The sequence below is a fragment of the Nothobranchius furzeri genome, chromosome 11, assembly GCF_043380555.1.
Source record: "Nothobranchius furzeri strain GRZ-AD chromosome 11, NfurGRZ-RIMD1, whole genome shotgun sequence".
Classification (NCBI taxonomy): Eukaryota; Metazoa; Chordata; class Actinopteri; order Cyprinodontiformes; family Nothobranchiidae; genus Nothobranchius; species Nothobranchius furzeri.
Genome location: NC_091751.1, coordinates 65,347,533 through 65,372,692, shown reverse-complemented (window position 1 = coordinate 65,372,692; position 25,160 = coordinate 65,347,533). Strand labels below are relative to the sequence as shown.

Below are 25,160 nucleotides of genomic sequence, written 5' to 3'. Positions count from 1 at the left end.
ACAAATTACACACACAGCACCCCTTAAGGAAAACGTGACAACAGTTTTGGGGGGAGATTTAGCACATTTATTAGAAATAATTAAAAAAAAAAATAAAACAGATAAATCAAATGTACATAAGCATTCACAAGCTCTGCTCAATACTTTGTGGATATGCCATCGGAAACAAATTACATCCGCAAGTCTTTTTTGACTACGATGCCACAAGCTTGGCACACCGATGTTCGTCTTTGCAGCATCTCCCAAGCAACATCTGACTGGATGGGAAGCGTTGGTGCAGCCACTCCTAGATCTCTCAGACATTCGAGTCTGAGCTCGGACCGGGACACACAAGGACATTCACAGAGTTGGCCTGAAGCTCTTTGATATCTCGGCTGTGTGCCTAGGGTCGTTGTCCTGCTGAAAGATGAAGTTTTGCCCCCAGGCTGAGCTCAAGAGTGCTCTGGAGTATGATTTCAGGTTGTCTTTGTACATCCCCACAGCATGATGTAGCCACTACCATGCCTCATGTGGTGATTGTTTCAACCGGGTTTCCTCCAAACGTGACTCCTAGCTTTCACACCATAGAGTTCAGTATTTGTCTCTTCAGACAAAGACTTTTGTCTCTTGGTCTGAGAGTTCTTCAGGTGCCTTTTGTCAAACTCCAGGTGGGCTGACATGACCCTCTTACCAAGGAATGTCTTCCGTCTCACTACTCTATAAAAGAGGCCTGATGGGTGAATTTCTGTAGAGATGGTTGTCTATCGGAAAGATTCTTGTCTCTCCACAGAAGAGCACTGGAGCTCAGACAGAGTGACCAGCGGGTTCTTGGTCACCTCCATGACTCCCAATCTCTCTGTTTAGAAGGCCAGCCAGCTCTAGGAAGACTAGGTGGTTTCCAGCTTCTTCCATTTACAGATCATGGAGACCAAATCACTCACAAGGACCTTCAAAACAGAATTTTTCCTGTAACCTTCCCTAGAGTTGTGTCTCAAGACAATCCTGTCTCAGAGATCTGCCGACATTTTCTTTGACTCGAGCTTGGCTTATGCTCTGACATGCATTGTAAACTATGGGACCTTACATACCTGCAAAGTTCTCGCTTTTTGGCCAAAATTGCTATTTTTGACACCAAACATGGTTTTCATGTGAATCCTATACATCCGGTTTTATTTAATTTTTTATGGGGTGGGTCGCCGGTCGGGGTTCAGTCGGTCTCTCTATGAATCAATTTTGAGAGAAGGGAATCTCATTCATAAACCATCTTTATTGTAGCATGTCACACATCATCATTTGACCAATCAGCGACAGAGTCAGCCTGCCAAAGACTGATTATGCGCTGCGGCTTCAACCCCTTGCAGTGGTAGAAGGCTTAAGTCAGAGACTCTCTTGGTCAGCTTGCTTCTCACACAAAACCCTCCGTCAGGAATCTTGGCGTGACCTTTGACCCAGCTCTCACCCTGGATTCTCATGTCAGTTCTCTTGTTCGCTCTTCCTTCTTCCATCTCAGGAACATTGCTAAGCTGAGTCCCATTCTGTCCCACTCTGAACTTGAGACAGTTCTCCACACCTTCATCTCCTCACGCTTAGACTACTGTAACTCTCTTTTCACGTGTCTGAGCAGAACCTCCCTGAACCGTCTACAGGTGGTTCAGAACGCCTGTGCTCAGCTTCTGACCAAGTCCTCCAAACACACCCACATCACCCCGCTTCTCCTCCAGCTTCACTGGCTGCCAGTCAACTTCAGGGTTCATTTCAAGATCCTGGTTCTGGTCTATAGAGCCTTACATGGACAAGCACCATCGTACATTTGTGATCTTCTCAGTCCCTACACCCCCAGCAGGTCCCTGAGGTCCAGTGATCAAAGCCTACTGGTTGTGCAGCACCAGGCTAAAGACCAAAGGTGACAGATCATGTGCTGCTGTGGCCCCCAGACTCTGGAACTCTCTCCCCCTGAGCCTGAGATCAGTGGACTCAGTGGTCTCCTTTAAAAAGCAGCTAAAACTCACTTGTTCAAGCTGGTTTTTGTATGACCTTCATCACCACTCTCTCTTTATTCTGCTCTCCCCTCCAATTCCACCTTCCTCAGGATCCACTGATTTCCCTCTTTCCTATTCACTCTCTCTCTTTCTTTACATTTTTTAATTACAATTGTCTATGTTTTGCTCCTTTGAAATATATTTTTAATAATTTTCAAAAAAAAAATCTATATTTTACATTTTTTGTTTTTGTGAAGCGCCTCGTGATTTTTATCTTGAGAGGCGCTATAGAAAAGATCTTTTCTTCTTCTTCCTCTGCATCACTCTCACATGCAGCATCTCCTTGTGTAAAGTGCACCGGATAGTTGAAATGATGCACAGAGACTCCATCTGCAGCAAGATGATGCTGTAGGTCTTCGGTGCTGGTCTGTGGGTTGACTCCGACTGTTCTCACATTTCTTCTCTTATGTTTGTCTGAGATTGTTATTGTTCTGCCACTTCGAACCTTAACTTGAACTGCGTCTGTGGTCTTCCATTTTCTCAATATGTTCCTAACTGTTCCAATAATTAGTTTTTAAGATTTTGGAATCAATAAAATGACAAAATTACCCAAATTTATGCACCTGCCAAATTTTGTTTAAACAATTTTTGGACACTTTCTGTAAATCCTATAAACTTTGTTTCACTTCTCAAACATCACTCTGTCTCCCATAAGATGCATTTAACTGAAAATTATATCATAAAAACCAATGATTTATACAAGGAAATGATGAAGATTAAGATAACTGCCCTAACATTCTCATCCCACTGTAAATGCTGAGATCCCACCAGTGGAGCTGATGGGAGCCTTTCTGCTAGGGCTGCTACCCACTGACCCGGATCCAAATAAGCAGATGAAAATGGGCGGACGTACCGCAGAACACATTTTATTTGGTTTGTTAATGTGGAATCAAAATTTAAAACAAAGCAAACAAGTGCCTCTGTGACTTTAGTGCTTCAGACAAAATTCACACAGTCTAATCAGTTATTGCCTAAGAGCACTTCTCTACATGTCCTCAGGTAACTTCTTACACTCAAACAGCCGGTCGCTGCAGCGCTCCTTTCAAGGCTGCATGCAGATGATCCACATCGACAACCATCTGGTGGACCTCAGGGATGTGGAGCAGGGTCTCATTGGAACATATGAAAACGTCAGCCTGGATATGTGTGCCATCGTAGACAGGTATAAGTCAGAACTGTGAAAGGTGCTTCGCTCTACAGCATGGCCATTTCTCAATACTTGTGTACTCGTGTCCTTGTGAAACGTCATCATCGATGGCCCCAGGACTGTTCCAATCCTAAGTATACATAACGGCAAGTTCGCTCAAAGTTCCCGGATGTGTTCTTGCACCATCCATTGTATCGAGGGTGCATCAATGCATCTTTCTGCGGACTTGGGACAGCAAATTTTCCCATATTGCATTGCATCGCAAACCGTTAAACTCCGAACGTCAGAGGAGAAAGCTAATAACTGTAATGTTTTATATTAGAAATATAAATAAAATAATCTAAAGTTGCATGTTATTGTAAATAATCGTGTGTAAACTGCAAGTTTTGCTGTGGGTGTTTGAGTTTTATTCTTCACAATCCTTCAAAATGCTAATTAGCTAACCCACTATCAAAGTAAAAGCACCATAGGTCCGTTATGATGAAAAATAAACTTTTTTTATCCATTAAAGAGCAGGAAATGCTAGTATTTTAATAGTTTTGATCAAACGTGGGCCAAGCATAACACAAATAATACGCGTTTGGTGTTATTTTGTTATTTAAGGAACAAACTAGTCTTTTATTTTTATGTCAGGTCATTTTTTTAAACGTAGCAAGAAGCAGCGCTTGTTGCCAGGACACAACGGAGTACGGTTCTGTTACAAATGCCGTCCTCGTCCTCCCGTACTGGTGGAACAGACTTTCTGGTGTCCTTGCCAAGAACAAACGTGTCTAGTGCACCAGAACGTACTAGCGTCCTTGAGGATTGAGAAACGGCCCTTGTTTGTACTTGCCTGTTTAATCACAAATAAGTCAATCTTGAAACGAACCACATTAAAACAAAGGGTTTATCCACCTGAAATACAATTGTTTTTGTTTTGTTCTTGCCGCTTCAAATGACGGCAGATGTGTTCCTAACCACTGTGAACATGGTGGGCGTTGCTCACAGACCTGGGACGCTTTCAGCTGCAACTGCAGTGGGACTGGCTACACTGGAGCTACATGTCATAGCTGTAAGTCCACACGCAAAAACTCCTTACAGAAAGATCTTGCCTTAAATAATAGATGCAGTTTGTAGGACAGTAATTTTCCAAGGATAGAGTGTGTTGGACTGTGACCTCCGTAGAAGTCTCATCTAACTCAAATGTTGTGTGATGGATTTTCTGTGTAGCCCTGTATCCACAGTCATGTGAGGAGTACAAGCATCAGGGCAAGAGTTCAGGTAACTACCTAATTGACCCAGACGGCAGTGGCTCCATCGCCCCATTCAGAGTCACCTGTGACATAATAGGTGAGAAATTTCTGTTCAAGTGTCCGTATTCTTTATGCATGCGTCGTTTAACCGAAAACTTCAAATTAGACATGGGTGGAATTGAAATTTTAATACCGTCCAACTTCCTCCACATTTGATCACAGTGTATGGCAGGGCTATTCAATCATCCAGCACGTTTTAGTTTTAACCCTGCTTCAGCACACCTGATTTCAATCAGCAGGTGGTTAACAGGCTTCTGCACTGAATCAAGTGTGTTGGAGCAGAGAAACCACTAAAATGTGCTGGATACCCTGCATGGTGTATGATAAATGATAAATGACCCGCACTTGTATAGCGCCTCTCAGAGTAAGGACTCCAAAGCGCTTTACACTACATTCACACACATTCACACACTGGTAGGGATGAGCTACGATGTAGCCACAGCTGCGCGCTGACAGAGGCGAGGCTGCCGAGCACAGGCGCCACCGAACCCTCCGACCACCACCAGCAGGCAAGGTGGGTTGAGTGTCTTGCCCAAGGACACGACAGCAGAATTCTCTGTTCGGAGCCGGGATCGAACCTGCAACCTTCCGATTACTGGACAACCCGCTCAACCTGTTGAGCTACTGCTGCCCCTATGGTGTTACCAGGCAAATTTAAAACTGATGATGTAAGCCTCAAGTTGAATGATCAAATAGTTGGTTTGGACCCTCACCGTTCACAAACTGAATAACAAACTCTATTACTAAAACATTAACAACATAACACACATTATATTAATTACTTTTAAAAAGGCAGATTTACCAGCATGTTTACCTTTTCCAGTCTCAACATAGAATGTTGTGGGCCGACTGCTGAAAACCCGCTTCAGTGAGCTTGTGGCACAGGCACCCGGGTACTCTGGTGCTTGTCGCAGCATCTGGGGAAGACTGGCAAACCCAGAAAAGGCTCCAAAAGAAAGTCCGCTATTTCAGCTCCGGCTCGCTCCTGCGCCGATGGGGCCTGCAGCTTTCGCGGTCATCTTTTGTTTGCACAAGCTACCTCGTCACTAGCTGCGTTTACATGGGCACAAGTAATCGGCATGCCCTATCAGATCAAAAATTCTTCATGTAAACATGTCAATCGGAATATTCGGATCTGACGTGGCCCGATCAGAATGAAATTTCATTCCGATTGGTGTCCATACACCCATTTAGATTGTTGGAGTAAAATAACGCCCTCTGCACATGTGTGCAACGTAGTATTAGCCAACGAGCCTCTTATTGCACAAATCCTTCCACAAATATATTCAAGTCTGTACTGGAAACACGCAGATTCATTGCAGGGGTTGCAGCACTAGTCCCCAACGCAGCAGCTGTTTCTGCAGCAGGTGGATGGAGACGTGCTCGTAAAGAAGACAGGGTAACATCGCACCTGGTTTGAGTTTAAGGAGGCTGATTTTGAGTAGAAATACATCCTCAGTTAAATATTTTTAGCAACAATAAAGTCCTACGTTAACGCAGATGAGATGAGATGTGGTTTGTTTATGAACACATCATGAACACATCATGAACACATGATGAACACAGGCTTCCAAACTTCCTGAACATCTCCTGTTATTTAGTTTGAACCAATTTTTCCACAACAGTTTCAGCTGATGGCCACATTTTATTAATAATAAGCCACAACAGAGCTCAGTAATAAAACATGAGTCTGACCCCCCCCCACACACACACACACACACACAAACCCAGTCCTGCGGACCAGCTGATCAAGAGGCAGAGACAAGGAAAACCCTCCTTTATTTTACTATTGTCAACAATAAAACGCAGCACAGCATAAATCTGCAGTTATTCAATGAATAAAACATAACTTCTGTGAGCAAACTAAACACATTAAATTGATTAAATGAATCAGGAAAGCAGGAAGAATTGTTTTTTCGGTTTTTATTTTTTTCATTTCGTTGCATGACGTTTGTTTACAATTTTTTTTCCGGGAAAGAAAACTGCACACGCTCAACTTGTTTAATCAGATTGAGTGTTTGGTGCATATAAACTCACGGCATGACAAGATCATTTCAGTCAGTGTCCATGGAAACAGAGATTTGGAATTTCCGATCAACCAAGATTTGGATCAGGGAAATTTGGTGCAGGGAAACGTAACGGTTCTCCATTATTGTTTGCTTCCAACCTGAAATTCTCCCAAACTGCAGAAGTTGTGTTATTTTTAGACACCAAGTCACTTGGTGCTCAAGTTGCCATTTTTCTCCCCGTCTCTCTTGGTGTGTCTCCTCCGCGCTGTCACGTGATGACATCACGCTCATAAACTTAACGTCTCCTAAAGTTGGACAAAACATTTTAAACTAAAGTAGAACAGAAAATGGAACCACGCTTCCGTTTTACACACTAAATGACTTTTATTTACCTTTTTTATTTATTATGGTAATCCTTGTCTCCTACATGCACTGCTTTTTTCATGACGGTATTGGAACTGACACATTGGCGTTACACGGTATTACCGTAATACTGTCCGAGCACAACGTCTGAAGATAGGAGCTTTTGTGGCGCTTGCTGGGCAGTTCAGATGAACACGCATGCAGGTATTGTGTAAGACTAAGTGAAGCTGGATCTTAATAACTTTGCTTTCACTCTTGTGCTAGAGGACATTGTTTGGACGACGCTGAGGAACAACTTGTCTTCACAGACATCCGTCTCCAATCCAGACAAGGAAGGGAAGGCAGTGCTGCAGATCTCCTACAATCTTACTAATGAACAGGTAGACGGCAGCCTCTATCAGCTCAAGACTGTTTTCATCATCATGTGGCTGAACGTATAGTAAACGGGTAACCACAAACCAAGAAAATTAAAGGCCAATCATAGATTTGAGGCTCAGTCGTCACGCCTCACAGGAACAGGTATTATTACTTCATTACTCTGCACAAACGACTGACTTCATAGAAAACAAGACATTTGGACTAAAATGGCTAAAGCAAAAAGTGTGAGAGCTTTGACAACTAAAGCGCAGGAGTTACTGTAACTGATAGGTAATTTTAGATTCATCCCATATTATCTTAAAGGACGACACACAGAGAGAGAGAGAGAGAGATTATTTGTAATGTCCGTGAATCGTCATGCGAGAGCTGGGCGGAAACCCATCCATGGAGCTAACCAGGCCCCCTCTGCTCCTGGGGAAAGCCTTCAGGTCACCAGCTCTGCATGCCCACCATCTCCACCAAAATGTTAAGTAATTACATGTGGGGTAATATTTAATCTCCATAACCCTGGAACCTGAAATAATCACTCTTGACAACATGGAAGACATTTTACCCTGAGTCCCCAAAATAAAGGAGAGTTAACGCAGGGAAAAACCTCCTCCGAGGCTTTTCCCCCATCACTCCCAATTCTCAGTTTCCCAGGGGCTTTATTCAGCAAAGGATGGGGGAGAAGGCGGGGCCTTCTCAGGTTACAGAGGTACAGAGGTTTCCTTGGAAATCTACAATCAACATCCTAGACTGCAAACGAGCTTCTCTGCTCAACCTTTCATGAACAACCACAGTTGGCAAACACAGAGATTCATGAAGTGTTAATAACACAAAATGGGCATCTTTTAGGCCTCAAAAAGTTACAATTATAAAAATACCCAACAGTAACGGCAGCAATTTCGGCTTTCAATCCGAACAATACCAGCGGAAATGCAAAATTTCATTAGAGTGTGGGGTTTGCTGGCTTACAGTTCTCCGAAGAAAGGTGCTCAAATAAGTAGGAGGCACCGTTCAGTATGTTTGCCACCTTACACTCGAGGAAGGAGTGCCAGCTTTGTATACAGACTTTAGTCATTCTACTCTGAGTCATAGTCGTTTTCCTGATCTGTGGCCTCGCGTATAAAGTTTGCTTACGCACAAAGCGGGGTCCGAAAGTTGTGTATGTCGTTTTTCACGCAAACCAAAGCCATGATAGGAAAATGTGCAAAGCTTTGCGTTGGGGTGACCAGATCAGGTTTTTTTGCCCTTGAGTCCGAGTCATTTGATTTTGAGAATGTGCCGATACCGAGTCCCGATCTCATACTTTTGATACATAAACAAAATAATAAAGAAAGAAAAGAAACAGATCCAGAATGTTCCTTATTTTGTATTTAATTAGCTTTACTTTAACATTTAACAACTCCGTTAACAAACAAGGTGAGATAGGTTGAACGATCAAATAATAAATAACATAAATTCTTCACTTTTGGACTTTAGTCCAAATATAAAAAAAGTCTAATATAAAAACAACTAGCACCTCAACTCAAAATACTGGCAGGGGTCTTGTTTGCCTCTGCCCCCAAAATGCCTTGATACGGCCCTGGGTATGGGACAGAGTTTTGAAGGTGATCTGAACTGCATTAAATAAATAAATGTTACATGCTGATAAATAATGGATTTATAAAGGTAAAGACGTGTAGTGGGATAAATCTACCTACGTTTTCTTTTTCAAGAACTCTCGCTTTCTGTGCTCAAAAGAATCCCGCTACGCTGAGAGTCCATTTAAATAATGTAATACAGGCAGAAACCGGATCTTTTTTTCGGGCTCCCTCTGGGTGTGTAAGTTGAGGGCTTCAGGGAAGCCCAACAGCGTTTCAGGAGAACCCGGTTCCCCTTAGCTCTCCTGTAATTTGAACCCTGTATCCGAGTCCGGATTAGGAAGTAACGGCCGATCCCGATCGGGACTGAAACCACGTGATCTGGACCAATTTCCAATCACGTGATCGGATCTGGGTATCCCTACTTTGCATAAACCCTGACCCGTGTGCAACCACGTTATGGATACGAGGAAACGTGCAGCACGGCCAGTGAAATGGTGAATTTATGGGTATGGCGTTGTTTTTTAAGTCTGAAACTATCTTTGCTTTATTTTATGCGCAGGCTTTTTGTAAGAATTTTGCACAAAGTTTTATAAATGGACGAATCTGACCCTTAGCGAGATTATTAATAAAGGTGACTGATCTGAGTCCTGAGATAGAAAACAGACAAAGACATTTTGTCTGCGATGTTTTATAGGGACTTTTCGGACTTTTGAATTTTTATGCTCGCAATTGCCCCCTCAGGCCAAAAGCGTAATGGCAGTAAATAATTTGGTTCTGTACCTTTCTCTTCAGCACAGCCGACAGAGGTTTATGATGGGTCAGTCCTCCTGCATGCTCAGATCATTCCATTCACTTGCTTGAAAAATTGTTCCAAAATGAAAGTTGAACCCACATCTTTTTTATCTGTGAATTCAATGCCGTTCGGCGAGTCTCAAATAAAAATTTGGGCGTCTTATTATTATTAAAAAATATACCATTAATGTAAAAAAAGAATCTCAAAATAACAATTTTTATTCACACCTGGACTCGAAACCAGGTCTCCTACATGAGAGTCAGACATCTTACTAAATGACCTAAAGTGCCAGTGACGTTCTATGTATCTGTAAAATTTATATCCTTGATGACAGCTGAAACAATGTTCAAAGAACGGTTTGGAGCTAAAATGGCTATTTTGTTGCTAATTTGCAGGAAATATCTAGAAGAAAGTTCTACAGAAAGTAGCTAAGGGTCTTCAGAAATGTAGCTAGCTTTGTCACTAGGCGTTAGGAACAGCGACAAAGTGGCACTACCTCTCTCTCTGCTGCTAAAGCTATGGATAGCAAATGCTACGGGCGATGCCTGAGCGTGAACGCGCATGAAGCAGCCTGCTCGACCCGAGCAGCTCTCTTTTTCTGTGATTTTACAGAAAAACAGGCAATCACAGTAAAAATGCCAGGGCTCATTCTACAGGACCAGGGCATTGCAGGAGAATGTATGAAGAAGAAATGTATTATTTCTATACATGTTTTGGCTGTCAAACTTCCATAATGCCCCTTTAAGAGGACTCTTTCAGTCCTGTGATTCCTCCCACCTCTGTGTTTCCAGGTGTTGACAGTCACCCACAGAGCAGACAAATGTGAACAGTTTGTAGCTTACACCTGCCGAATGTCTCGGCTTTTCAACAGTCCAGGTAAAGTATTCCTCAGGTTTTGTTTTTCTCACTTTGACACAGGTGTTAACGTGCGTTTCATTTTCTATCGACGACGCCTCCCGTTCCCAAAAAAGGTGTATTCTATTCAGCTTTGACTTCCTGTAATTGTTCTTTTGTCTAACTAAACACAGCTAGTGTTCAGTTCTGGATTTGATCAAAGTGAACCCCTCTGAAAGCCTGGTTCATATGACAGGATGATCGTGTCAATGTCTGACCTGATCCTTCACTCCTGACAATCTTATGGACTCACGTGATTACTGTAAGGGTTCTACTGGTTCTGTGTTATGAATGCTCCTGTCTCCTCAGAAGCATGTGGGGACCTCTCACATGGTAAAGTCGGACTTTCAAACTTGTTGGATTGCCTTGGTCAGACTTTTGGGGGGAAATAAGCGTGCCATGGCGTGTAGTCAAATCAGAAAGTGAATTGATGGAAGCATGCTGCCCACTCCTCGTCCACCATGTTTGTTTTCTCCAAAGTCACGTTTGTTCATGCTTTCCCTAAAAGACCAGATCATTTTTGTATATGAAATTGGTTTGTGTAGACCAAAACTGATTTATCTGGATTTTTTTTAATATCATCATGTGTTTTCTCTAATTTGGAAAATCGTGCAACAATTTAAAAATCCTGTTGTGTGAACGGGGCTTTGGAGGCATCTTGGAGTGTACTGATGCATAGAGTTGCACAATTCTGTAAAAAAAAATCATATATTCATTCATCATAGTTAACCACGTGTTCCTAAAAAGTGCCTAAAGTAGATAGAGAAAATTTCCACAGTTCATCAGAAAAATATTCTAAATTTCATGAAAATTTTGTTCTTGTTATTTATTATTGTAAGGCTTGAATATATATCGCTTTATTTTTATACAGCAGAACATCTTGTTCCATATAAACAGTCTTAACAAAGTTGATCATCTTTTCCGATTGTAAGTTTATGAAAGTGAGGCTAATGCTAGCTCACGTTCACTCTGCTTTAATGGGACTCTGACTTTAGCACGCAGGCTAAATGTAGTCTTCTAGCCCTATTTACTGTATTAGCTACATCACACTGTCAACCCTAACCACGTAGATCGACTCACAAGGCATTCATTGATACTAGAGATCACTGCAAATGTGTTGAAAAACATGTGGACGTGGTCTAGAGCAAGTCAACCCCAAATCGGCATTGCCACAGCACCGCCCTCTGGTGTTCCACGCCTCCTTGTGGCACATTTTACTATGTAGAGTGGGGTGAGAATCTGGTAGAACCCTAAACAAACATTTCCTCAGCCTTACTGATCCTTCGAAAACATTCACAGTATCGATTTCAGAAGATTTCAGGCTGAAGCATAACTCCAACCACGTGTTTAGACAGACACTCCAGACGTGCATTAACGTTTCTGCAGAACTTTAGCCTACCTTAAAAATCCCTCTTCTGAGAGTGAAGGCCAGCTTTGTAAAAATTGCTGGTTTGACTCCCAGATGGGAATCCATTCACCTGGTGGGTGGGAAGAGCCAACAAGAAACATTCCTACTGGGGAGGTTCTGGACCTGGGATCCAAAAGTGCACCTGTGGGATTGAAAACAACTGTACTGACCCAAGACGCTACTGTAACTGTGATGCTGACCTGCGGTCCTGGTAAGTTCGTTATCGGTAATTAGTCAGTGCTTTGCGTAGGTGCTTGCGTTTGCATCCTTTAGCTTATTTCCATGTTTGGGTTGTGTTCAGGAAGGAGGATGCAGGCCTGCTCATTTATAAAGACCACTTGCCAGTAAGTGAGGTTGTGGTTGGTGATACTAGCAGAAGTGGATCTGAGGCCAAATTGACTGTTGGGCCTCTTAAATGCCAGGGAGACCGTGAGTTTTCCTTGCTCTTTTCTCGTATGCACATGAACACATTAGTCTTTGGCCTTTAACTCAGCCTTTGTCGGGTTTTTTTTAAGGGGACTACTGGAACATGGCCTCCTTTGGCAGCCCTGCTTCCTCTCTGCACTTCCAGTCTGTCTCTCAGCAAACCAGCACCGACATCTCCTTCTACTTTAAGACCTCCTCCACTTATGGAGTCTTTGTGGAGAACCTGGGCACCAACAGCTTTTTTCACATCGAACTCAGAGGTGTGTTACACACAGTACTGTATGGTCAGTATGAATACACACTGTGTGTATTCATACAGTACTGATCTTTTCATGCATTTGTGAGTGTACTCTGGGTTCAGTTCACTGGTACCAAACATCGTGCACAACCGGCAGGCTCGGAATAAAATTAAGGGAAGTGTCAGCTATGGTGAAGTGCAGGGATGTGTATTGTTGAAATTCCGGCGATACGATACATATTACGATACAGGGGAGACGAAACGATATATCACGATATATTGCAATACATTCAGTCAGACGTTACAAGCTATTTTTTTTACTGAATTTATTGTAAGAATGTTCAATAAACTGTCCAAACTGATACGTAACATGTTTAACATGAGGTATCTGACCCATGATGGAGGGATTTACATTTTAAATGGTGGAAACAAAACCCGTTGCACACTGCTGCCAACTAGCGGGTGGCGATTGAATTGCACAAAACGAAAAGAAAATACCCAAATGTTTGCATGTAAATTCTTTCAAAGATCAGATACATGGCTTTTGAATATCGATGTAATAATCACAGAGAAAAAATCACGATATATTGCCATATCGATATTTCCGATACACGGCTTTTGAATATTGATATAATATTGCTGGGGGGAAAAATCACGATATATTGCCATATCGATATTTTCTTACATCCCTAGTGAAGTGTGTTTCCTTTTTTAACTATTTTATTCATGCATGATTGAAATAGTTACAACTGAAGTATAACACAAGCTGACGATAACAGTCTGAGCCTAAAAATAAAAACATTACTAAACGATCAAGAACTTTTCCGTATCTAAAAATCCAACCCAATACCGACGACGAATATCACAACCAATTATTCTAAAATGGTAAATGTCCTGTAATGATAAAGCACCCTGTAGAGTCCTAGATCTTTACATGCTTTATCCCAGAGAAGATCCTCTGGGTTCTAAGTAAATCGAAACGAGAAATCAAAGCTGGAGGTTGAAATATTTGAGAACCTTTATTGACATTCCCTGTTTTGTTAGGAGGGTCTGTGATCCTGTTCTCCCTTGATGTGGGTGGAGAGAGGGTGGAGCTTAGCGTCCGCTCACCAAACCTGCTGAATGATGACCAGTGGCACCACGTGGAAGCTGAGAAGAACATCAAAGAGGCAGTGCTGAAACTAGACAGCCTGTACCAAGACGTAAAAGCCCTTCCACCAGAAGGGCACGGGAAACCACAGGCCAATGGGGATCTGTTCATTGGTAAGAAACAAATCTCCTCCAACACAGTCCTCTGTATCTACCAAGTCCTGGTGGACCCATGTGAGAACTGCTCAGAAGTCCTACAGTTTGGTTTGGTGGGGTTAGCGGATCCTGGGTAAAGTACAGAGGGAATTCTTTGAGTATTTATATTGATGAGACTGGACAGGACCACACCTTTTTTTTTTTACAACTTTATCATTTTATCAGTTAAAAATACAATGAAGAAGCTTTTCTTTGTGCCATTTGAAGGAAGGTGGGTTTTTTTTTCTAAATGTATCAAAGTGCAAGCATAAGTAAACCACTCCCATCCGGCGGTTCATTCCCCTGCTCTCAGCCCTTAACACTTTTCCGGGCGATCTGTTGTAATTGGTTCTCCATGAACCGGCAGTCGACATCCGGGAGCCATCGACCGGATAGAAGGGGAGGCGTGTGCTGGGCTTTTCTCGCCAACGCTTCCCCTTCTGAGTCAATACCCATTGTGGCCATTTCTCACACTTCACTCCCTCGCCTCGGCTGCTCCATTTTTCCTTCTGACGCCCATGCAGCAGTTTTTCGGGGGGTAATTCCTCTTGTGTTTGGCAAAAGGATGTTGTTTCTTAAAAAAGAGGGACTACAGGCCTCTGGATGTTGTAGGGTTGTCTTGATTGACGCAGCTCTGCAATATCACATGGCCATCGGGGGATGTTCCACTGGATTGGCAGGAACTATGTGGTTTTCATCCCGGCCGTGGTACACTGGTCCAGCTCTATACCCTTAGGGGGGGTCTGCAGGGTGCGTGGGAGTTTGCCCAACCAATCTACATGTGTTTTGTGGATTTGGAGAAGGTGTTCGACCCCGGTGGGGCCGGTGGAAGGTTCTCCGGGAGTACGATGTACCTAACCCTAACCCTTTGTCGACTAAAACTGACTAAGACTAAAATGCATTGTCGTCATCAAGACCGAAAATAAGATGCCCGCCAAAAACAACACTGATTTGTAAACACAGCCAAGGTGTTGAGGGGATCCGTTTTGGTGTCCTAAGGATCAAGCCTCTGCATTTTACAGATGATGTGGTCCTGTTGGCTTCATCAGAACGTGATCTCTCTCCTTCGCTGGAGCGTTTCGCAGCCGAGTGTGAAGCAGCTGGGATGAGAATCAGCTCCTCTAAATCCATGACCTTGGTCTTGAGTCAGAAGAGGGTAGAATGCCTTCTCCTCGTTGCCCTTAAAGGCGGCGTGCCTCACTGGTTCCACGCATTTTATTAGCCTTTGGAGACGTTTAACTGTCCCCAATCCATTTTATACTGCACTGGGGCTTGCCCTGTAGGCGGGTCTACACTAAAAGGTCTTTAGTGATTTGTGGTTAACTGGAGAAATTACTCAATAGCGAGGCCTTAGAGGGCTATGCTTTTACTCAATCTGGGGTTACAGGACGTAAACATTGTTTAATTTGATGAATTTATTACAAATGCAAATTGCAAAACAGTCAAAAAGACAACAATGGTTGTTCTTGTGGTTAAGAAGATCAACAAGAACACCAGTCACTAAACAGATGTGAGAATAAATGTCATTTTGCAAAGCAAGCAAAAACAAAGTCCAACGTAACTAATGTAATGTAACTAATGTAATGTAACTAATGTAATGTAACTAATAATTCTGTCCCATGTGCCAGGAGCTTCAAGTGGTCAGAGGGGTTTCCTGGGCTGTATTCGTGCTCTGAGGATAAACGGTGTGACCTTTGACCTGGAAGAAAGGGCAAAGGTGACTTCAGGGGTAACTCCAGGCTGTCAGGGCCACTGTAAGAACTTTGGGATGCACTGCAAAAATGGAGGGAGGTGTGTGGAGCTGTATAATGCCTATTCCTGTGACTGCAGCCTCACTGCCTATGACGGACCTTTCTGCACTAATGGTACACCTCAACAGACCTGAATCCAGTGCACCTCAGCTGTGTCCAGTAGTGTGTTCATTCTGCCCCTGTGTGTGTGTTTGTTTGAGCCAGATGTAGGAGGCTACTTTGAGACAGGGACTGTGGTGCGTTATGACTTCCTGTCTCAGGCAGGACCGTCTTTGCTCGGGGAGGTCAAACCCACACCTGGTGCTTCTGTCCCAGTTGAATCCAACCTGACCAAGGAGGAACTGGTGTTCAGCTTCAGCACTTACAGTGCTCCCAGCATCCTGGTCTACATCAGTTCACGGACCCAGGACTACATGGCTGTGGTGCTCAGACACAATGGTAAGGCTACTCGTTTTGTTACACATAGCATTCACATAAAAAAAGAGCCTGACAATGAGATTTATCTGTGATTTTATTGTGTTTTATGCGAGGAGTTTATTACTTTTTTATTATTTAGTTTATTATTATTATTCTTCTGTTTTTATCGTTACCACTTGTTTTGTAGCAGCTCCCAACTCACTTCCCCAGCTTCTCACCTGGCTGAAAGTTTGACAATTGAAGAAATGAAGTTAATACACATTTTTTAAAATTATCATGAAAGGATACGCTCTTCGTGATCTCACTCAGACAGTTCTACTTCAATGATCTTGCAAAGGTTTAGGTCAAAGGGTTGTCGGCTAGCAGTGCCTACACCACACTCAGACACTCCAGACTGTTTTACTTTGTTGTTCCATGGTGTCGGAATGACCTACCAACAACAGGATACAAGTTCCAGGTCCTCAGAGAGCATCTTTTAGACTAGCTCCTACCCCGCACTTTCATTTTCCTACTCAGCTGCTCTCTCTTTCTGACCTTCTCCCTATGCTTTCTACACTGTCACTTCTGACAATGCCAGACTCCTGACTTCCTGAATATTTGGGGTTAGCAACTTCTTAGGTGTGTTCTTGCTGTGTCTTTCTAAATCCATGCTTTCGTTCTTTTTTAAACACAGAAACAGTTTTGTTTACCTGTTTGTAGCTACAGTTTCGCCGACGGCTGCCGGCTCAGCGTCAGCCTGAAGAAGCCGGCAGCCGTCGGCGAAACTGTAGCTACAAACAGGTAAACAAAACTGTTTCTGTGTTTAAAAAAGAACGAAAGCATGGATTGGGGTTAGCAAGTCTGTGTCACTCACTGCTGCAGACCCACCTTCCCCGTATACCAGGCAACTCCTTTTGGCACATTTTTCAAACTGGAAATGCGGGAGGAGTAGGGCTGGGCGATATGGACCAAAACATATAACTCGATATCTTTTAGCTGAATTCCGATATACGATATATATCTCGATATTTTTCCTCCTGTAAAATATTTACAAGTTAACTCACTTCAAGCCGTCTTGAGAAATTATAAACATAAATCAGTAGATTAAATGCATAAAAATGTATTGATTCTTGTCAAACTTTAAACTTAGTGCATATTCTCTACCAGTCTGAGCTTTAGAAACACTGGTATAGCTGCCTGCTAACACACACACACACACACACACACACACACACACACACACACACACACACACACACACACACACACACACACACACACACACACACACAGTTGAGAGCTAGAGGTGTATTAAATATCCCACAGGCACTTTTTAATTATATGTATAATTAATGTAAAATAATTTAAATTTCATCTAGAGGTGGGCCATATTATTTATTTCTTGTCCAGAGAAAAAAAAATCTATCAAGTTAAGCTAAATGTATGATGATGTAATTGCATCTACTGAAGGTCACATGGGTCATGCACCGTGGAGTCATTAGTTATTAGGGAAAACATGGCCGGAATCTTTGGCTCATATCAGCGATTATACTGTAAGGACCCAGAGTCTCTAGAAGCTCTTACATGAGTACTATTTTCGGGCTACTGTCGCCGTAACCCACGCCTTACACACTCTTAACTTTTTCAACAGAATCGCTCGTAACGGAGTATTTACTAGCATAGCAAACCAGAGCGGAAAAAACAGAACCGGAACAACATTTCTCACCCATTGAGCTCGCCTTCAAAATAAAACGTTAACCCTATAGTTTACTATTCAAACTCTTACAATATGTTTCAAGTAATTTGGCCACTCCGGCTACCTGTAGACGTTTCCTGATTACACAGGGGAGGGAGGGGTTTGGCTCGTCTCTCCACACGAGCAGGATCGATAAACAGAACTCCGTTGGCGTTGAGCGTCCCCAAATATAAAAAACCAGGACGCCAAATGCAAAGTTTAGAGCAGCACATTAACCCAGAAGCTCTCAGATTGAGCGAACTTGTAAGAATATATGTAATAACCGCTTAGAGACGGAGCAGCATGTCGCTAGCATAGCAGTTTGACCAGTTATATCGATATAAAGATATAAAGTCATCTTATATCTTGTTTAAAAATTATATCGATATTTTTAAAATATCGATATATCGCCCAGCCCTAGGGAGGAGTAAGACTCTGGTAGGGGGGGTGACTGACACTTTTTGGAGACGAGATGCAGCAGCAGCATCCTAGTGGACTGGAACAGTCAGCTTGTTAGCTGTAGTGTTTAGGATTATCCCGTCAGTCCAAGATCAGATCAGATGCTATGACATTTTATATGATGTTATAACAGAACTTCTTTGGCTGACTCCTTCATACGCCGGAAAACAAACAGGTACTCCTGGAAGTGACCGTACTGGTGGAGTAAAATCAGTCTTTGATTGCTGACCACAGTGTCCTTGTGTCTGACCTAAACTTTAGGACAGTCTTCCACCACCAGGTGAACTCATAGGAAATGTTACTGCCTTGGAGGCAAATGGTGGACACAGTATTTTTTTTGTTATTTCTCTGCAGTTTATAAATTGGTAGGAAAAAATTTGAAGTTTTTTATAGATTTAATTGTCTAAATCTTCTGACCAGTGGTTAATGAAAGAAAGTATGTTTCTGTTTGGCTTTAGCCCAATGGGGACGGTCATTGCCCAGTTAGAGTATTATTATTATTAGGCTGTGCTTGTAAATAAATCAAACACAAAATCTTTGAAATGGGTTCTCTTGGGTTTCTAGGGACTCTCCAGATCCGTTACAGTCTTGGAGGATTGTCAGAACCTTACACCATAGATGTTGACCATCGTAACATGGCTAATGGACAACCACACTCTGTCAACATTACAAGGAGTTTGAGAGAGATCAAACTGCAGGTGGGTGTTCTGAGAGCTGCAATGACAAATCTGCAAAACAAGTTAGCTTTTAAACGCAAACAGAACTCTCCCCCCTCCTGTTGGCTATCATCCCTTGGCCACGCCCCCTGGTGTAGGAACAGACACAGTAAACGAGAGAGTGCCGTTTTCTACGTTAAACACAGTTTGATTTCCGCAACTTCTGTTTGTCTTTTTGAGACTCTAGTAGTTTTTCCTAAAGTAGAAGTTGTAGCAGCCGGCTGTTTCTCCTTCTCTGGCTTTATTGATGCTGAAATTATTGGGTCATTACTCGTTCCTGGAAATGGTGCACCAGTATATTCTCCTCCCCCCCCCCCCCCCAAGAACAACATACAATACATTCAATCCTACTAGACACCTCTGCAAATATATTGAATAAACTGGTGAACCACACCTTTAACTAAGGTTGAAACGTTCCTAGTTTTGTCAAAGGATAAATTTCAGACAAAAGTTGTCGCCTTAATACCGTAATTTTGGTCACCAGAGACTCCAGAAAGGTTAATTAAAAAAACTCCTGGACATACCCTCACATACCTGCCCAACAACATGTTCAGAAATGTCCTTTCATTCACGGCTGCGCCAGTGAGGTGAAGTCACCGGACCACGGGTGATGAGTTCTGCTGCAGCCGAGTGTGTCAGGCACAAATAAAACACAGAAAGTACCAGAAAGAATCTGAACGGACATGAACGATTGTGTGTTAATTATACTTTTTGATGGCGCCACTTTGAGAATGTTACCATTGTCGTGCGCAGGACGCAGCTACCTGGAGCGCATCAGCGATCAGCGCTTTGTGTCCACTTTGCTAAAAAATCCCTGGTGTGCTGAGAGACCCTATGCTTAGTTTAATATAGGTAGAAGCTGTATCTTTTTTCGGGCTCCCCATGGGTGTGTAAGTTGAGGGGTTCAAGTGGAACCCGTCACCCTTACAGGTGAGCCGGGCTCGCTGCTGTTCGAACCCTGCGTGGTAAGTTAATATTTAACAACTGAATCTATATCTAATCATCGAGCAAATAAGTAGTGTCCAAAAGAACCATCCATCTGATCACCAAGCTAAGACAGCAAGAAAATAGATGCTAATGTTTGCAGGCCGTTGGTTAATTTAGTCACCAAATGAAGAATATTATGAGAAAGAAACATTGAACGTGACGGCTGCTGAGTTAAGGGCAATTCCCATGCTGACTAACAAGATCAAGAAGGACACTAAAACTCAATGCTTTGAGTACGTGCATGGATGAGGTTGAGGATCGGGGTGCAATGCTTGAAGGGACAACCGATGTGTTTGTGCAGCCACTGGCCACCATTCAAAAAAATGATAAAGTTACTACGCCTTGTAAAAGATCTAAGACCAGTGGTGTCTCAATCCTGGTCCTGGAGGGACAGTATCCAGCATGTGTTAGTTGTTTCCCTGCTTCAACACACCTGAATTCAGTCAACAGGTGGTTAACAGGTGTCTGCAGAACCTCAAGGGATTCTAAACAAGTGATTCACTCACTGAATCAAGTGTGTTGGAGCAGGGAAGCAACAAAAACATACTTGATACCGGTCCTCCAGGATCAAGATTGAGTTGTTTCTCTGCTTCAAAACACCTCATTGTAGACAGTGGGTGATCAACAGACTTCTGCAGAACTTGATGACCTGGTGAACAGGTAGTTTAACCATTGAATGAGGTGTTTTGGAGCAGAGAAAAAACTAAAACATACTAGAGGCTCACGAGTACCGGAGTTGGACACCCCTTATTTAGAAAATTAAGAGGATGGCTCACTAATATGAAAATATTCTGTCTGAATTGATAGAATAACAAATGATAAATGGCCGCACTTGTTTAGCACCTTTCAGAGTCAGAGGACTCCAAACTGCTTTACCCTACAGTGTATAACTCATCCATTCACACGCTGGTGGCGATGAGCTACAATGTAGCCACAGCTGCCCTGGGCTCTCCCGTAGAGATAGGGATAGCTCGATCATTCAAAGAAAGATCTTTTATATAGCGCCTCTCAAGATAAAAATCACAAGACACTTCCCTTAAATAAAAACCCCCCAAAACAATTAAAGCATTAAAAGATTTTTTTAATGATTAAAAATGTTTAAAATATGAAAAAAGGTGATAAAAAATTATGTAAGTAATGGGAGACAGAAAATGAATAGCAACAAGGGAAATCAGTGGATTGCGGAAAAGGCTGAATAAATAGAAAGATCAGAATAAGGAGAGGGTGGTGACAAAAGTCATGCAAAAGCCTGTGTGAACAGGTGAGTTTTCAGCTGCTTTTTAAAGGAGACCACTCACATTCGGAACCACCTGTAGATGGTTCAGGGAGGTTCTGCTCAGACACGTGAAAAGAGAGTTGCAGTAGTCTTAAGCATGAGGAGATGAAGGTGTGGAGAACTGTCTCAAGTTCAGAGTGGGACAGAATGGGACTCAGCTTAGCAATGTTCCTGAGATGGAAGAAGGAAGAGCGAACAAGAGAACTGACATGAGAATCCAGGGTGTGAGCTGGGTCAAAGGTCATGCCAAGATTCCTGACAGAAGGTTTGGTGTGAGAAGCAAGCTGACCAAGAGTCTCTGACTTTGGGAACCAGCTTGTCTGGGGCACAGATGAGGATCTCAGTCTTATCTTCATTCAGCTGAAGAAAGCTCCCACCATCCAGGTTTTGATAGAGTCTAAGCAGGTGTGTAACAGCTGCAGCTTAGACATCTCATGGGGCTTAAAGGAGATGTACAGTTGGATGTCTTCTGCATAAAGATGGTAGGAGATTCCTTTGAAGGAGCTCAGCATGTGCTGAAGAGGAAGCAGATAGAGGAGGAAGAGCAGAGGCCCCAGCACAGAACCTTGTGGGACACCATGGGTAAGAGAGGTGGTGGAGACGGCCACAGAAAAGGAGCGCTCAGAAAGATAAGAGGAGAACCACTCCAGAGCAGATCCTGATAGGCCTACCCAGTCTCTCAGCCTCTCCAGTAGCAGGTGATGGTCAACAGTGTCAAAGGCTGCAGTCAGGTCCAGCAGGACCAGAACAGAACAGTCCCTGCATCACTGTGAGTCAGAAGGTCATTAGAGACCCTAAGAAGAGCTGTTTCAGTAGAATGAGCTCTACGAAAACCTGACTGTAAGCAATCATAGATGTTATGTTCATCAAGAGCAGCTGTGAGTTGTTTAGCCACAACCTTTTCCAAGATCTTGGAGATGAACAGAAGTTTAGAGATGGGTCTGAAGCTGCTATGGAGAGAGGGGTCAAGACTCGTTTTTTAAGAAGCGGGTGGACTACAGTGTTCTTAAAGTAAGCAGGGACCTGACCAGAAACCAGAGAAGCATTAATGATAGAGAGCACGCTGGGACCGATGGAATGAAAAGCAGTCAGTAGGGGATCGGAGTAGATCTGCTGCTCCTCCACATCGAGAAGAGCCAGTTGAGGTGGCTCAGGCATCTGATCAGGATTCCTCCTGGATGGCTACCTGATGAGGTTTTCTGGGCACGTCCTATTGGGAGTAGACCTAATGGAAAACACAGGACATACTGGAGGGACAATGTTTCTCGGCTCACCAGGGAATGCCTAAATTAGCCTTGGAGGAGCTGGCCCAGGTAGCTGGGGAGAGGGAAGTTTAGGTCACTCTGCTTAGGCTGCTGCCCCCACGACCCGACTCTGGATAGGCCGACAAAAAGCTATGGATGGATGCAAGTTAAAAGAATGATGCACCATGAAACTAATTTCTAATAGAGGTAGCATACTGGTCACTGCATATGCGGTACAGGTGTGTATGAACATGGACTAGAACCACGTTTAAATGATCTAGGTTTCTGCTAGCCATAATTAGCTACAAGCAACAAACTAAAGCCTGGCTAAATCTTTTCTTGTGTTTTATTTTCTGCTTCCCCAGCTGGACCACTACCCTCTGGCTACATACAATCTGCCTGAGTCGTCTGACACTCACTTCAACTTAGTCAAAAGTATCTTTCTTGGAAAGGTTTTTGGTGAGTACTAAATGTGTTACGTAATGTTCTGTGATCCTGATCCTCTCTAGAAAGTGCTACTTTAAAAACAAACCGATGCCCTGAACCAGGGGTACACAAATACAGTCTCAAAGGGCAACAATAAAATTGATCAGTGAGTCAACGGTCCGTCAATCAACGCTCTCTAGTAAAATTAGCTTAAACACAACTTGTCTTCTTCAATCAAAACAGCAACAAGCATACAAAGCAATTTCCATTTAGTAACAAATTCAAATGAATACTTACAAGAAAGTAAAAACAAAACCCATGTAATAAATTCATCCACAGCTAAGGAAATGCATTGATAATTCCATCACAAAGCTATTTGGTTGGATCACCAGCCACCTATGTCTGTTTGTCTTGCTGCTGTAGAGTCTGAGATAGGGATTTGCTTAATTATAGCTGTTATTTCCTCTTGGGACGATGGGAAAATGGTATTCTTATCTTGCCATTATGACAGACTCTTAACTTGCCTGTAAAACCAGAAAGATCAAATCTATTTAATACTAAAGTCACGCCCATGACATCTTGTTTCCTATGTTTTCTGTTGACATAATACAACTGGAAAATGTAAACTCAAAGTTAAATGAGTCTTTTTTAAAGAAACCAATGTAGTGAAGCTTATATTTCTTGATTTTTTTTATTTATTTAATGCCCTCAACACCATCCAGGCCCACCTATATGTGGACAAACTGGCCAGAATGCAAGTAATATGCTGTGGAAATTTATTGGCTATTTGCTTCTTCACTCACAATCTGCGTCAGTGCTGATGTTACATATTGGGCAGCAGTAGTTCAACAGGTTGAGCGGGTTGTCCAGTAATCGAAAGGTTGCCGGTTCAATCCCGGCTCCGAACAGAGAATTCTGCTGTTGTGTCCTTGGGCAAGACACTTAACCCACGTTGCCTGCTGGTGGTGGTCGGAGGGACTGGTGGCGCCAGTGCTCGGCAGCCTCGCCTCGCCTCTGTCAGTGCGCCCCAGGGCAGCTGTGGCTACATCGTAGCTCATCCCCACCAGTGTGTGAATGTGTGTGTGAATGGATGAATGATACACTGTAGTGTAAAGCGCTTTGGAGTCCTTACTCTGAGAGGCGCTATACAAGTGCGGGTCATTTATCATTCATTATCATTTGTATGGAAAACAGTGGGGATCTGTCCTTTCACAGAGGTTGACCCTTGGTAAATATTATTGGCTCTGGAGAGACCAAAGTTTCACCCAGCTCATCAAAAGAGGTGTCGGTCAAAAGAAGTTGACCTTAAACATTGGGGTTGGACATCAAGAACCAGGACTAATTTTCAGTTTTTCCTGGAATTGTAGAAAGTTTTTTTATTCCGATTCCTAGTTTCGACAGGCGCGCAGATAGGGTGAGGGATGGGGGGGGATCTGTCCCCCCCAGATTCAGATCGACCCCGATCCGTCCCCCGCACTAAGACCAGAAAGAAAACAAAATCGGAAGTTAAGCTCTTGAAGCTCCTTTTTCCAATTACATTGAATGCAGCATGACGTAAACAAACACCGACTCCAGAGGCGCCAAAGTGGTTGCTGCTAGGATGCAGGATGAAGCCAAAAAGGCAAGCAGCGATTACTGCGTATTTAAAAAAGACCAACAGTGTAAGCAGGCGGGACCGATCTGTCTGTTTATGCATGTTGGTTATAGGTTCAGTACATTGTTGTCAGTGTTGGGACTTACTCGTTAAAAGCGCCAAAGCCTCATTGCTGACTTTAACAAGTCTCATCTACAAATATGATCCCTCATGAAGTTACTACTTTACACAAGAAGATAGTGGAGATGTGTAACCTTCAGGCTGAGCAAAGTTTGGGAGTTTTGAGTTTGAAAATCGCCTCCTGCTGAGAGGCTCCCAGTCGGGGAGAGGAGGAGATGCATGCAGCATGAAGAGCGCAAATATTAGATAAAATGTATAACTGCCGGCAGGTGTGGTCTTTGTTGACTGATCACTTTGTCTGGTCATGACTGACTCCGATTATGAAGCAGATTATTGACTCTGATGAAGAAATTCACTCATCCAGCCGGGACGATTGACGCTGCTGCTGCATCAGACAGCTGGTGCTGCACGAGAGGTGTGTGGAGTTTACAAGCTCCAAACGTTGGGTTTGATGTTGGTTTAACCTTCTCTGGGACGTGATGGATGTAGAAATGATGGGAAAACACCGTTAACGTGACAGACGTAGCGACAATGTGAAAAAAAGCCGTAAAAAGAGGTAGATGCTGATGCGTTAGGTATGGAAGTCAAAGTGTGCCACATAATCATAAAAAAAAGTAAAATTTAAAAAGCGCTTTATT

General features: G+C 43.0%; 1 protein-coding gene across 1 annotated transcript in view; it reads left to right on the top strand.

Moving 5' to 3' along the window:
* cntnap2b (contactin associated protein 2b) overlaps positions 1-25,160 on the top strand; it is a 53,070-nt gene that overhangs the window by 23,467 nt on the left and 4,443 nt on the right. Inside the window, exons 10-22 of the mRNA XM_015957560.3 lie at positions 3,018-3,180; positions 4,110-4,216; positions 4,375-4,494; positions 7,094-7,209; positions 10,360-10,444; positions 11,925-12,081; positions 12,172-12,299; positions 12,386-12,556; positions 13,579-13,797; positions 15,447-15,683; positions 15,774-16,007; positions 18,724-18,857; positions 22,748-22,841. Of these exons, the coding sequence (XP_015813046.1) occupies positions 3,018-3,180; positions 4,110-4,216; positions 4,375-4,494; positions 7,094-7,209; positions 10,360-10,444; positions 11,925-12,081; positions 12,172-12,299; positions 12,386-12,556; positions 13,579-13,797; positions 15,447-15,683; positions 15,774-16,007; positions 18,724-18,857; positions 22,748-22,841 (1,965 nt within the window). The remainder of the gene's footprint in view (positions 1-3,017; positions 3,181-4,109; positions 4,217-4,374; positions 4,495-7,093; positions 7,210-10,359; positions 10,445-11,924; positions 12,082-12,171; positions 12,300-12,385; positions 12,557-13,578; positions 13,798-15,446; positions 15,684-15,773; positions 16,008-18,723; positions 18,858-22,747; positions 22,842-25,160) is intronic.